The sequence below is a fragment of the Calliphora vicina genome, chromosome 4, assembly GCF_958450345.1.
Source record: "Calliphora vicina chromosome 4, idCalVici1.1, whole genome shotgun sequence".
Lineage (NCBI taxonomy): Eukaryota > Metazoa > Arthropoda > Insecta > Diptera > Calliphoridae > Calliphora > Calliphora vicina.
Window position 1 is genome coordinate 114,309,649 of NC_088783.1, and position 13,603 is coordinate 114,323,251.

General features: G+C 27.8%; 3 protein-coding genes across 3 annotated transcripts; all 3 read right to left on the minus strand.

Moving 5' to 3' along the window:
- Nucleotides 1–3,469: 3,469 nt before the first annotated feature.
- LOC135959301 (fibrinogen-like protein 1) lies at nucleotides 3,470–4,562 on the minus strand. The gene is made up of 2 exons (XM_065510447.1): nucleotides 3,880–4,562; nucleotides 3,470–3,823 (listed from the first exon to the last, which is right to left on the minus strand). Exons 1-2 carry the CDS (start codon nucleotides 4,545–4,547, stop codon nucleotides 3,694–3,696), a joined length of 798 nt encoding a protein of 265 aa, XP_065366519.1. The 5' UTR covers nucleotides 4,548–4,562; the 3' UTR covers nucleotides 3,470–3,693.
- A 2,460-nt stretch (nucleotides 4,563–7,022) lies between these two features.
- LOC135959300 (protein YIPF1) lies at nucleotides 7,023–9,740 on the minus strand. Its single transcript, XM_065510446.1, has 4 exons — nucleotides 9,155–9,740; nucleotides 8,892–9,092; nucleotides 7,510–7,602; nucleotides 7,023–7,443 (listed from the first exon to the last, which is right to left on the minus strand). The coding sequence occupies exons 1-4, from the start codon at nucleotides 9,608–9,610 to the stop codon at nucleotides 7,144–7,146; spliced, it is 1,050 nt and encodes a 349-aa protein (XP_065366518.1). The 5' UTR covers nucleotides 9,611–9,740; the 3' UTR covers nucleotides 7,023–7,143.
- A 638-nt stretch (nucleotides 9,741–10,378) lies between these two features.
- LOC135959299 (probable cytochrome P450 311a1) lies at nucleotides 10,379–12,577 on the minus strand. Its single transcript, XM_065510445.1, has 5 exons — nucleotides 12,409–12,577; nucleotides 12,128–12,322; nucleotides 11,815–12,067; nucleotides 11,069–11,381; nucleotides 10,379–11,006 (listed from the first exon to the last, which is right to left on the minus strand). The coding sequence occupies exons 1-5, from the start codon at nucleotides 12,560–12,562 to the stop codon at nucleotides 10,428–10,430; spliced, it is 1,494 nt and encodes a 497-aa protein (XP_065366517.1). The 5' UTR covers nucleotides 12,563–12,577; the 3' UTR covers nucleotides 10,379–10,427.
- Nucleotides 12,578–13,603: the final 1,026 nt, after the last annotated feature.

Consider the following 13,603-nt stretch of genomic DNA (forward strand, 5'->3'; position numbering starts at 1 on the left):
TGACTATAGACTCGACTAAATACTCGACTACATACTCGACTATAGACTCGACTAAAGACCCGACTATAGACTTGACTATAGACTCGACTAAAGACTCGACTAAAGACTTGACTATAGACTCGACTAAAGACTCGACTACATACTCGACTATAGACTCGACTAAAGACCCGACTATAGACTTGACTATAGACTCGACTAAAGACTCGACTAAAGACTCGACTATAGACTCGACTAAAAACTCGACTATAGACTCGACTAAAAACTCGACTATAGACTCGACTATAGACTCGACTAAAGACTCGACTATAGACTCGACTAAAGACTCGACTAAAGACTCAACTATAGACTCGACTAAAGACTCGACTAAAGACTCGACTAAAGACTCGACTAAAGACTCGACTAAAGACTCGACTATAGACTCGACTAAAGACTCGACTAAAGACTCGATTATAGACTCGACTAAAGACTCGACTATAGACTCGACTAAAGACTCGACTATAGACTCGACTAAAGACTCGACTATAGACTCGACTAAAGACTCGACTATAGACTCGACTAAAGACTCGACTATAGACTCGACTATAGACTCGACTAAAGACTCGACTAAAGACTCGACTATAGACTCGACTAAAGACTCGACTATAGACTCGACTAAAGATTCGACTAAAGACTCGACTATAGACTCGACTATAGACTCTTCTAAAGACTCGACTAAAGACTCGACTAAAGATTCGACTATAGACTCGACTAAAAACTAGACTATATACTAGACTAAAGACTCGACTATAGACTCGACTAAAGACTCAACTAAAGACTCGACTATAGACTCGACTATAGACTCGACTATAGACTCGACTAAAGACTCGACTATAGACTCGACTATTTTAATAATTTTATTAATTTCTATTATAATATAATAGATATAATATAATCTTACAATATTTCTATCACATGTAATTTAAGATTTATAAATTTTTATGTTGCATTCCAAAAAAGATCTTTAACTTTGATAACAATAAACAACCCCTCTATAAACATTTTGTAACATTTACAAAAAGGGCTGTGAGAATTTATTTGAAATAAAAATTCTCAACACACCTGAAGTAACAAAAAGCGTATTATAAAAAAAATAAAATTTATTTCCATATGAACAATCTGCTAACCCACAGAGGCTGAGACCAAAAAAAGCCAGCTAATGCTTTGGGTTAAGGGTTGCAGCAACAAACACCCATGTTGCAATCAGCTGATTACCACTGAAGCTTAAAGGAAACAACAACATAATCAAGTAGAGATTTTGAATGCACGTGCTTGGCAACATTTGAAATAATTATTAACCCAACCCAACAGTGGGTCATGGCAAAGGAAAATACAACACAAGTTACGCAGGCGCTTAACAACCCCCGGTTGCTTTAAAGCTTAACAGTTTATAGAGAAAATTAATGCTTTGTTGGGAAAACATTACAAAAATACATATAAATTTTCTTTGTATGTGTTACATAAATAAAGTTGCGTGCTTGGCAATCATTTCTATTTTTGAAAAAATTTCTAATTAAACTAAAATAAAGCTAGACAAAAAATAAAAGGTTGTTAAAGGATTTCCATGTCAGCATGTGTGCCAGGCGTTTTGTGAGTGCAAATGTGCGAGTGTGTCAAACCATTTGCATTTACATACACAATCCATTTTTTATTGGTTTGGCTTTTGCATTGTTATTTTTATTTCCTTTTTGTGTTTGTGTGTATTATTTAAGGACTAGTTTTTGAACGTGAATAAAAGACACTTTAACAAAAATATTCGTTTAAATTTTAGTTAATATTAAATTGTATTAAAGGACACGTGTCCTTGTTTAAAAAGTTGTGTACTATAGAGAATTTGAACAAAATAAATAAAAAGCCTAGTAGTTGTTTACACATTCTTTAAAAGAAATGGAAAATATAAAGCATACTTTAAGTCCATTAATTTTTAATGGACTTTTTGAAAAAAGTACTTTTCTACTACTAATTTCAACAAAGCTATTTTTAGAAAAACATTCCTTTTTCTCAATCTTTATGAAAAAAGAAATAATATATTGCAAAAATTAGATTTTTCAAAAAGTACTTTTTCTACTACTATTTTTAAAAAATGTAAATTCGCAAGAAAAACTTGTAAATTTCTTATCACAAAGTTATGTGGCTTGTTTTCTACATTAATTACAATTTTTAAATGAGAAAATTCAATTCTTTCAGTTTTTTGAAAAAAGTACTTTTCTACTACTAATTTTAAAAAAATATATTTTTAAGAAACAATATAGTTTTTTAATGGTGAATTAAATAAATATAAAAAATATTGTTTTTAGTACATTTTCGGAAAAGTACTTTTCTACTACTATTTTTAAATAAGGTAGTTCTCATGAAAAAAACTGTGAATTGTTGATAAGAATGTTTTTTTTTTATAAATAATTTACAAATTGAGCAGGTTCATGAAAAAAATACTTTTCTACTACTATTTTTGACAAATCTTATGTTCATCCACAAAATGTGGAATTTTTATCAACAAAAGTTTCTTAAGTTTTTATTAAAAAATACGTTTTTATAGCAATTGTTTAAATAAAGTACTTTTCTACTACTAATTTCAACAAAGAAAAAACATTAATTTTCTATCTTCTTATGAAAGAAAATAACATTTTTATCTCCTTAACTTTATGAGAAAATAATATTTTAAGCAATAAAATTAGTTTTTTAAGCGTTTTGAAAAAAGTACTTTTTCTACTACTATATTTTTAAGTGTATTTTTCCATAAAAAAAAGTAAAGATCTTTATCAGGATTTTGTTTGACTTGTTTTCTTTGATATTTAAAATTTTTTAATGAAAAATATATATATTTGAAGGATTTTTTAAAAAAGTACTTTTCTAGTACTATTTTTTCTAAAGCAATTTTTAGTTAAAAATCTTGTTTTCTAATGCTTTATAAGCAAACAATAGTTTTTCAAGGAAAATTATGGTTTTTCTACATTTTTGAAAAAAGTACTTTTTCTACTACTATTTTTAAAAATTTATTTTTTTCATATAAAATTTTAAAATTCTTAATTAGAATTTTATCTGATTTGTTTTTTTGATATTTAAAAATTAATTTTTATGTCAAACTAATATTTGAATTGAATTTTTAGAAAAGTACTTTTCTACTACTATTTTTTCGAAATTAATTTTTGAGGAAAATGTTTGATTTTTAACTATTTTTGTGAAAAAAATTGTTTTAGCCAAGAAAATAATATTATTACTGCATTTCTGAAAAAGTACTTTTTCTACTACTATTTTTAAAAATGTATTTTTTCATGAAAAAAATATAAAATTCTTTATTAGAATATTGTTGGACATATTTTTGGTAAATATTTATAAGTTTTGTAATGCGAAAAGGCTATTTTAATAAACTTATTTATAAGTACTTTTCTACTACTATTTTTTTTCGAAAGCAATATTTAAGGAAACATTGTGATTTTTATTTATTTTTTAAGAGAATATTAGTTTTACTGCATTTTTAGAAAAAGTACTTTTTCTACTACTATTTTTAAAAAGTTTTTTTTCACTTCCAAAAGAGGAATTTTTGTATCTAGCTTATTTTCTTAATATTAAAAAGAAAAAGTACTTTTTAGTTTCCAAATTATAAACCTTTATTTATTATATTTTTTTAGTTTCATTTCACAGCTTCCAATAAATATTTTAGGCTTTCGAACGCACCATCATTAAAACAAATTTCAAAGAATAGTTCATGCCATGCCAAAGATCCCAAACTATGCCTTTTTCACCCTTCTCAGAAACTGGTTGCTCCAGATAAGGACCATTAAGATGACTAAGGAAACAATAAATTATGAAAATAAATACAAATTAAAATATCAAAGAACCCACCTCTGATGACAATAACCAAACCACCAGGCCCCGTGCCACAATTTGGCACAATTATGCAACTTAGAATTGTCATTATCCCGATCCAAAGTGGTGAATTTCTTTCCCACCTGCTCGCTTAAAGCATCTCCTGCGGTGCCTGAATACGTACCCAATTCTTTAAGCTCATACAATTCCTCCGACGAGCCCACAACAAAATTATCATATTTAGCATAAGCTATTTGTTTATTATGATCACCCAATATGATCAGGAGTTCCTGGGGCCCCTTGTTTTTGGTTAGTTGATGTAAGTTCTCCAAACCCATAAAGAATTCCTTATGTTTATCACCAAAACCCTGTTGATAGTCGGACCAATTGCGATAGAAATTCTCTGAACCATCTAAACGTCTTTGTACTGGAGTCCAACCATCAAAAATATAAGAAAGATCTGTTGAGCATTTGGCTCTCTCCTCGTTGCCGTACCAGTTTTGAAATGCCTCCAATTGCCAGAGTAATTTTTGATTTTCATATTTGTCCGTTACCTGGGCCTTAATATTATTTAGCTGGCTTTTAATAGAATCCACTTTATTAACCAAATCATTGGTAGTTTCCTCGCTACTGTGATCCTCCGTTTTTATTAGTTGAAAAAACAGTAATAAACATATAGCTACAACATAAATTTCAAATTGCATTTTGATGCGGCAGACTTGTTATTGCTTTGAAATTTAATTTATAAATGAATCATTTAAATAATTATTGTCTTCTCTATTATCAGTTTTATTTTGTTCAAAATCTTTAGTAAATTCTAGGTACTGAAGCAATTATCGCTAGAGGTTAAAAGGTGACCGATTTTACTACATAGCTGGGTTTCCTAAGAAACAGATATTTTAAACTTCTATAGATTTCTAGGGAATCTTGTCATTAAAGCAAAGACATTGGCATTTAAGGGTTCAAGAGATTTTTAATTTATTTTCATAAAAAAATGGTTTTTGAAAATAGTAGTAGAAAAGTACTTTTTTCAAAATTCTTTAAAATTGTTAATTTTAATATTTTTAAATGAAAACAACATTTTGGATGAAATTTACAGTTTTAAAAAATAGTAGTAGAAAAGTACTTTTTTATTAAAACCATTAAAATTATATTTTCTCATAAAAAAAAATTAAAATTAAAGAAAATATGTCAGACAACATTCTAATAAAGAATTTTACATTTTCTCATGAATTAGTACATTTTTGAAAAATAGTAGTAGAAAAGTACTTTTTGCTAAAAATGTAATAATTTCCTTGGTCAAACTATTATTTGCTCCAAAAGAGTAAAAATCTAAATATTTCCTTAAAATTTACTTTTGAAAAATTAGTAGTAGAAAAGTACTTTTCTTAAAAAAAAGCATTAAATTTACATTTCTCCATAAAAAATTTCATAGAAAACAAGCCACACAAAATTCTGATAAGGATTTTAATATATTTTCATGAATTAGTACATTTTTGAAAAATAGTAGTAGAAAAGTACATTTTTGAAAAATAGTAGTAGAAAAGTTGTTTTTCCTAAAATGTAAAAAAAACATAAAAAATTGGTAAAACTATTATTTTCTCAAAAATAGTTAAAAATCTGAATTTTTTTATTAAAATTTGCTTCCTAAAAATTAGTAGTAAAAAAGTACTTTTTTAAAAAAATTTATTAAAATTGAATTTTTACACAAAATATTATAAAAAATATGTTCAACAACTTTATAATAAAGAATTTTACATTTTCTCATGAATAAGTGCATTTTGAAAATATATTGGTAGAAAAGTACTTTTTTAAAAAATGTAGTAAAAAACTTATTTTCTTGGTAAAATTATTATTTAGCTTATAAAGAGTTGGAAAACAGGATTTTCACCAACAATGTTTTGGATAAAGAATGTAAAATTTAATTTTTCTAATTTGAGAAATTACATCTTAAATGATAAAGATTATGATTTACCCTTTTCAAATTTGGTTTCAGCTTTCTTTGAATATTTCTCATATGGATTTTAACTTTAAATTAAAGTTTTTTGTTTGATTCTAATGTTGTCTATCAACTTCATTTAACTTTTTTTTGTTCTTAATGTTTTACCATTTTTGGGGGTTTGTTTTCAACACCATACCGCCACTGTACGAGTAATTGCAGCAACCCTTTTTCTCTTGAAACACAAGAAATTAAATGCAGTTTTAGCTAAATTTCAAAAATAAAAAAAACAGAAACAACTCTATTGTACATAGAGGCCAAACTCCCTTTGGCAAGAGAATATTAAAAAATAAAACAAGAAAGGGTTTAGATACCCAGAGTAAAACAAAAGGATTGACCAAAAAAAAAAACGAACACAAGACTAGAGTTAGGAGGCTGCAAATAACAATGGAAAACAGACATCATTTAGAAAGCAGCCAAACTAGAACTTCCAAACAAAGGACTTGTTTCTACAGCATGCAAATGCAATCCAATAACTTGTATGCTGACTTACATGAGTTTTTACAAATTGATAAGGGTTTTTCTTTCTACTTTGCCTGCAGTTGTAAAGGGAAACTGCAATATGACCGCGTGTTGAACTATTATAGAGAAAAGGGTCTGGTCAAGACCGGTTTTTTTTTGGAGAGAAACAAAAGAATCATTTAAAAAAGGTAAAATAAGTTTATTACAAAACTGACTTTTATTACAAACATTTTGAAAAACAACAAAAAAAAAAAATGTAAATTAATTTGATGTTGAAATAAATTTTATGTTGACATGGTTATGTCATCAGAGTTACAAACAAATGGATAAAATAAACTAGATAACAATATAAAATGGTGTATAAAAGGACAAAGGACAAAGATTTTAAGGTACAACATGATTTTGAAAGAAAGAATAACATAAATGCTTCTAAACTAAAGAGAAACGAAATTTCTGTACTAAAAACCATTACATTTTGAATGTAGGCTTCATTTTCTGCTATTCCATAAAGTAAATTGTCCTTTTTCCTATTTTATTTTTTAAAAATCTTTTTATAACCTCAAAAATTACCTTTATTTTCTTTTGTTTACATTTTTATCGACCTTGAACTGTGTTATCTGAAACTGTTGTACCTTAAACTGCTTTACTCTTAACCACTTTATCCTAAACCGTTTAACCTTCATAGACTGACAATCATTTACCCTCATTTGCTTCATGGTTTTCATCATTATTTTCGCAATTAATTAAATTTCCTTTTATTAATTTTAATACTTTCTTAATTTTAAAAATCAAACTTACATAAAAAAATCAATAGTATATGCGCGCTCTATATAGACTTATTAAACTTTTGTATCATTTATATTGCCCACCAAAGCTCTGGCCGTTGTCACCACCGAATGCTTCACCACATTAACAATGGGTGCTGCTGTTGTAGCAATGGCTGCTACACTGCCACCACTGGGTACGTGGAAGAAACACAACATAAAGCCGGCCGCCAATAGGAAGTGAGCTCCTAAGATGGCTATAATAAGGAATAAAGAAATTTTAGAATTTCTTAAGGCTGGAGTTAAAACAGCAATTAAGACGGAGCCGGATAATAAGGCGGCAGTGATGACCAAAAGCCATTGTAATATGGAAAGCTAGAAAATAGAGATACAGATTAGTTAATTTTAGTTAACGAAAATATTAAGAGGATTAAAACTCACTTGTATGACCCATAGAATGGACACAGGAATGTAAATAGCCAAAGAATAACCATAAACACACATTAAGGTCAACAGGGAAGGAGTGTAGTCGCCCTAAAAAAGTTAAAAAGAAAATAGATTTTGTTAAAAACATACAAATAACTAGAAAATAAATTAATTTTTTTATTCATTAGCTTGAAATCATTTTTTTTTTTTGAACTTAGAATTTTTTTTTGTAATTTTCGAAAATTCGAACTTAATTTAATAACATTTACGTGAAAATGTTTGTATTTAGGATTAAAACCATAATTTCATTTACTTTTATTTAAATTGTCTTCAATTTTTAAGTTTTTTTTTGTGAATTTCGAAAATTCGAATGAAAATGTTTGGATTTTGTCTTAAAATCATAACTTTCATTAATTTTATTAAGATTTCTATAAATTTTTAACGGTTTTTACAAATTTCGAAAATTCGAACTAAATTCCTAAAACATATTTCGATTTAAATCGTAATTTCTTTTCGTTTTATTAAGGTATCTATAAGTTTTGCTCAAATTAAAGCGGTTTTTGTGATTTTCGAAAATTCGAATTTCATTTCGAATCTTTTTATTTAATGATAATCTATGGATTTTGTCTCAAAATCATATTTTTTTTTAATTTTATTAAGATTCCTATAAATTCTTAACGTTTTTATGCAACTCCAAAAATTCGAACTTAATTTCGAATTCTAGTAATTCCTAGAAACCTTATTAATTTGTGTAAAAATCATTATTTCTTTAAATATATGAAATTTTCAGTGATTTTTTTTCAAGTTTTAACATTTTTGGTAAACTTCGAAAGTTCGAAATTAATTTCGAATTTTTCTAATTCCTAGAAAATGTTTGGATTTTGATTTAAATCATAATTACTTAAAGTTTTATTAAAGTTTCTATGATTTTTATAAAAATTTTAGAACTTTGAAAATTCGAACTTAATTTCGAATTTTTCTAATTCCTGGAAAATATTTGGAGTTTTGCTTGAAATCGTTATTTCTATAAATGTTCCTTTCCGATTTAATTTCGATTTTTTTTTAATCGTAATTTCTTTTTTTTGTTCAAATTAAAACATTTTTGATGATTTTAAAAAATTCGAAATTATATTCGAAAATATTTGGATTTTTCTCTTAAAATCAAAATTTTCATTAATGTTATTAAGATTTCTGCGATTCTGTTTAAGTTTTTACTATTTTTTGGACAATTTGAACTTAATTTCGAATTTTTATGAAATTTTGCAATATTTGAAATTTTTTTTGAAAAAGTTTTCGATATTTAGAAATTTTTTTCTCGCATTTTGAATTTTTTCCGAAGTTTTAACTTTTTTAACTGAAATTTTCTAATGAAAACATGTACATAATTTCATACTTACATTTTCCGTTTCCAAACCCTCCTGTATCGGTTTCAAACTATACTTAAACAAGCCCCACAAGGCGGCTGGCAACAAATTCACATACACAAATATACAGCTGGCCGCCACAGAAACCAAATGGAAATTGTAACGCCACTTGTAATGGTCATCAGCCTGCTGCAAATAACTAGCTACATTGCCACTTATAGCAATACTGAAAATCTAAAAAATTAACACAATTAAAATCAATTCTTGTTCCTCCAAAATTCCTTATTAAAACATACCAATGTAGTAGTAATCCAAAAGGGGCCATACAAATCTGGATTTTGGCCAATAATCGATTTTAAATAATTGCCCGGAGCTCTTTTGGGTATCATAGAATTAGCAATACGTTCCAAAACTATTAAAGTGTCAACATTGAAAAATTGCTGGTAGTATTCCAAGGTCAAAAAAGACACTTTATTTGTGCCTGCTGTGGCAGGTTCTGGTAGACCTTCGGCTGCATTGCCGGGACCACCACCGCCATTAGCAGAACCACCACCACCTGTGCCACTTAAAATATTAGCCGAATTACTCATGTCATAGATTAAATCCTGCAAAGGATCACCACGTTGCCGGTTACCAGTGGCCGAGGAGCTATTGGAATGTGTGGGTGAATTGACATTTATTTGTGCCGGAGGACTGCTGGTGTTGGGTGTATTTGAAAAATCTTTAAATTGCAATAAATCATCCGTTTGCATGTTGGTTTTCCTTTTATTTTATCTAACTTAAGTGAATTATTATAATTTGTTAAGTTTTTTAAACAAATTCTTTGGTTTTTTGTTAATTTCTTTACACGTCGTAAAATTTTTCTTTTCTTTTTTTTTTGTCTTGTTGTTAGTCAGCTGTCAAGTGTTTTATTTGTTGACATTTGCTATGTTTTTGTTGTTTTCGTGTTGTTGTTGTTGTTTTGATAAGAATTAAGAGTTGCTGTGTTGGATTTTTTGGTATTAACTAGCAGGGTTGCATGGAAGGGTATGAAAACCGTTATTTTGAGTGTTTACAAGTGGAATGTTAACGTTTTTACGGGAACTAAAGGAATTTTATTGGTTTTTTCATTATAAATAAATAAACTATTACAATTTTAAAGTAATTTGGTGGGGTTTCTTCGTAGATGACGGTTTTTTATTAACAAAATTTACTTCCAGTACTCAAAATTACTAAATATTAATATAACAATCCCACGGAATTGGATCTGCGCCACTAAAAACTAGAATTTATAGATTTTCCAACAAATTTTATTTCGTTTTATTTGAATAAAACTAACATTTAGCTAGTTTTGCTAATTTATTTAATGTCTAGGACTGAAAATCATATGAAACGACAAACAAAATATTATTAAACTGACATATTCCTTTGATAATTTTAAATTTCTGCAGCTAACTTGTCAAATGTTTGACATTCATAGCCTTTAATACCAAGCCCCCCATGGATATTTGAAAAATAAATTATTCATTAAAATACAACAATTTCGTGTTAATTTTTATATCGCTTTTGTTTATTTCTGCTTTAATTTGTTCATACCCTCTCTTTAAACACCAAATTTATGCCATTTTTAGCCTTCAATACCATTTGTGACATTAACACCAACTCCTCCCGGGGATCCTTGAGTGTGACCACAAATTTTTGTAAAATTTTCACAGTTAAAATTTTCATAATCAGAAAAGCATATTTACGTCCAATGCATATATGAGGACCAGCCGAAAACGGTATATAACTAAATTTGGTGACTTGCTCATAATTTTCCTTTGAAAAACGCAAAGGTTTAAAACTCATGGGATCCTCGAAGAGAGTACTATCATGAGCCAAACCATACATATTAATCCATAGAGTAATGCCGGCCGCATAAGTACGTTGGCCAATTTTGGTGGGCTGGGTGGTTTGTCTGCCCGTCAGGGGTACAATGGTATAGAATCTTAAACACTCTTTCATAAACATATCCAGATATTCCAATTTGTTGAGTTGTGCAGCTGTTAGGTATTCTGAATATTCCAAATTATGTTGCTGTAATTCTTGGACTAATTTCTGTTGCTCCCCAAGATGTTTGCCCAAGGCATATAAAACATAAGACATGGCAGCCGTGGTGGTGTCAACACCCTAAAATTAAGCCAGAGAAGAAACATTTTTATATAAAAACCAATATTTTGTACAATATTTACCGCAAACACAAAAGTATTGACTTCATCTCTGATTTCTTTCAACGATAAAGGCTGTTGTTCGATTTCCACAGTTAGCAAAGTGTCTAAAAGACATTGTGGTTTTTTTCTTTTATTGTTGCTGCTTTCAAAGGACGCCTCTGTACATTCTTTTAATTGTTTTAAATATTCCTGACGCTCTTCTATGACTGATTCCATTAATTTGTGTATTATATTGAGATATTTATCTAATTCTTTGGAGGCTGAGGTTTTGTTGTAAATAAAATCGGTAAATAGTAAAGGATTGGTCATTCGGTCGAACAGCAATTCACTGGTTCTGGAAAATGTCAATAAAAAAAGGATAAGAATTCAAGATAAATACAATTTTTATTGATTAAATAGCTAAACAAAAAGTTTGTTTCATTGTTTGCCGTTATTTATTACAAATTGTCCAATAATTTTAAATTAATATAAACATTTCATTAATTTTGACATTTCGTGACCTTTTTAGACAACTGTGTAAATAAAACTTCCCTTTAATGCAACCCTGTTAATTCAACAATATAAAAATAGTGATGCCATAATGAATAAAATTCAAACAGAAATCTAAGCGTTTTAATTGAAAAGGAAACAAAATATTTTAATTTTCTGTTATTTAAATAGAAGTGAGACCAAAATTACGTTATTTGATTGAAATTTCAATGGAATTTAAATCGAAATTTCGAGTTTTATTACTAATTTTTTCAAAAATGTATAGAAATTCAACTTACCTATGAAATGCATGAGTATATTGATTATTTTGATCCTTTTGTATTTGTAAATTTTTACCCATCGAGGTATCAATTATGGCATCCATTATACAGGGAAATAAATAGTCTGTTATTTCCACCGGATTTGATTTCAAATTTCTTAATATTTCCACCAAAATCCCAGCATGTTGGCAAATAGTTTCTGAGAAACTATTCAAAATATTGGGATGAAAGGCGGGTCCTAAAGCTTTGCGGTGCGTTTCCCAATATTTTCCTTAAAAAATCAAGATTTTTAAGAAATTTCTTTCAAGCTAATTGTTTATCAAATCCTTACCATGACTGATTAATAAACCATTTCCTATTAGTTTATCTAAAAGCAAAAAAGTATTGGCTTTCCTTAAAGTAGAGTCCTGCAATGCATCCCGATTTTCTTCGGGTGTATGTAAAAATACCCAAAGTTGGGGACCCAGCCATAAACGAAAAGATTGACCGCAAGTTTCGCGAAAGTTTTGTATGTGAAAGAGAAGTTCTAGATTGAGTATAAACAAATTTAATTATTTGTTTAATTTAATCTTTCTTTGCTTGTATTTATCAATTAAATGGAAAATAACTCACTTTCTGGTGTTAATTTTGTTATCATTTGTACATTGCCCATCATGGGCACAGCCAAGGGTCCCGGCATTTGTATGCCGGTCAAAAATATTTTATACCATTTCGTTAGAAAATAGGCTGACAAAAACACTAAACCGAAAACTATAATCACTGACATAATTTCTTAAATAAATTTGATACACAAATAAGTTTGCACGTTTTGTCTTTAATTAAACAATTTTTTTTTGTATCTTTAACCGCAATTGTTTAAATACTACTAGCAGGTTGGAGTCTAATCCAATACTAAAGTCAATGTTCGCCATACATGTTGGGTATTGATTGATATCCGATCCCCTTTAATTTCTTTCTGTTGTATGCAGTTGTTATTGTTTTATTTGTTGTTTAAATAACAAGATTATAAGAATGAGTGTATGCTAAACCTAAACCAAATGCAAAATATTTATACACTCTAAAAAATAATCAAAATTAAGCAAAAAATCTTGGAAAATAAAAAAAATGTATCTAAAAACAAGGAAAGTGAACAAAAGTTAAGAAATTACTATTTAAAACTATTTTAAAAAAGTAGTATTTTAACTACTATTTTTAAAAATTTAAAAATAACATATTTTTGCTATTTTTATATAGGAAATAAAACAAAAATAATGAAATTAAGACATTTCAGAAATTTTTTAAAAAGTAGTATTTTACTACTATTTTTAAACATGTATAAATTTCAATATTAACCATAAATTATTAACATACTAAAGGTAATGGTAAGCAATAACATGAAAAATTGGAAAAAAACAATTAAATTACGATTTTTTTAAAGATTTAAAAAAGTAGTATTTTAAGTACTATTTTTAAAAATTTTAAAATAACGTATTTTTGCTATTTTTATACCGGAAATAGCAGAAAAATAATAGAATTAAGACATTTCAGAATTTTTTTAAAAAAGTAGTATTTTACTACTATTTTTAAAAATGTATAATACTTCAAAATTAACCATAAATTATTAACATACTAAAGGTAATGGTAAGAAATAACATGGAAAATTGAAAAAAAAAAACAATTAAATTACGATTTTTTTAAAGAATTAAAAAAGTAGTATTTTAAGTACTATTTTTCAAAAATTAAAATTAACACATTTTTGCTATTTTTATACAGGAAATAGAACAAAAATAATGAAATTAAGACATTTCAGAAATTTTTTAAAAAAGTA

Bases quoted from the DNA above. Each gene is read 5' to 3' on its own strand.
- LOC135959299 (XM_065510445.1), bottom strand. From the start codon at position 12,562: ATGTCAGTGATTATAGTTTTCGGTTTAGTGTTTTTGTCAGCCTATTTT. The intron at 12,323-12,408 runs GTGAGTTATTTT...TACTCAATCTAG, and splicing joins AACAAAATTAACACCAGAAA to AACTTCTCTTTCACATACAA. The intron at 11,007-11,068 runs GTAAATATTGTA...GCTTAATTTTAG, and splicing joins TCAATACTTTTGTGTTTGCG to GGTGTTGACACCACCACGGC.
- LOC135959300 (XM_065510446.1), bottom strand. From the start codon at position 9,610: ATGCAAACGGATGATTTATTGCAATTTAAAGATTTTTCAAATACACCC. The intron at 9,093-9,154 runs GTATGTTTTAAT...TTAATTTTTTAG, and splicing joins TTTGGATTACTACTACATTG to ATTTTCAGTATTGCTATAAG. The intron at 7,444-7,509 runs GTGAGTTTTAAT...TCTATTTTCTAG, and splicing joins CCATTCTATGGGTCATACAA to CTTTCCATATTACAATGGCT.
- LOC135959301 (XM_065510447.1), bottom strand. From the start codon at position 4,547: ATGCAATTTGAAATTTATGTTGTAGCTATATGTTTATTACTGTTTTTT. The intron at 3,824-3,879 runs GTGGGTTCTTTG...TTGTTTCCTTAG, and splicing joins TTTGGTTATTGTCATCAGAG to TCATCTTAATGGTCCTTATC.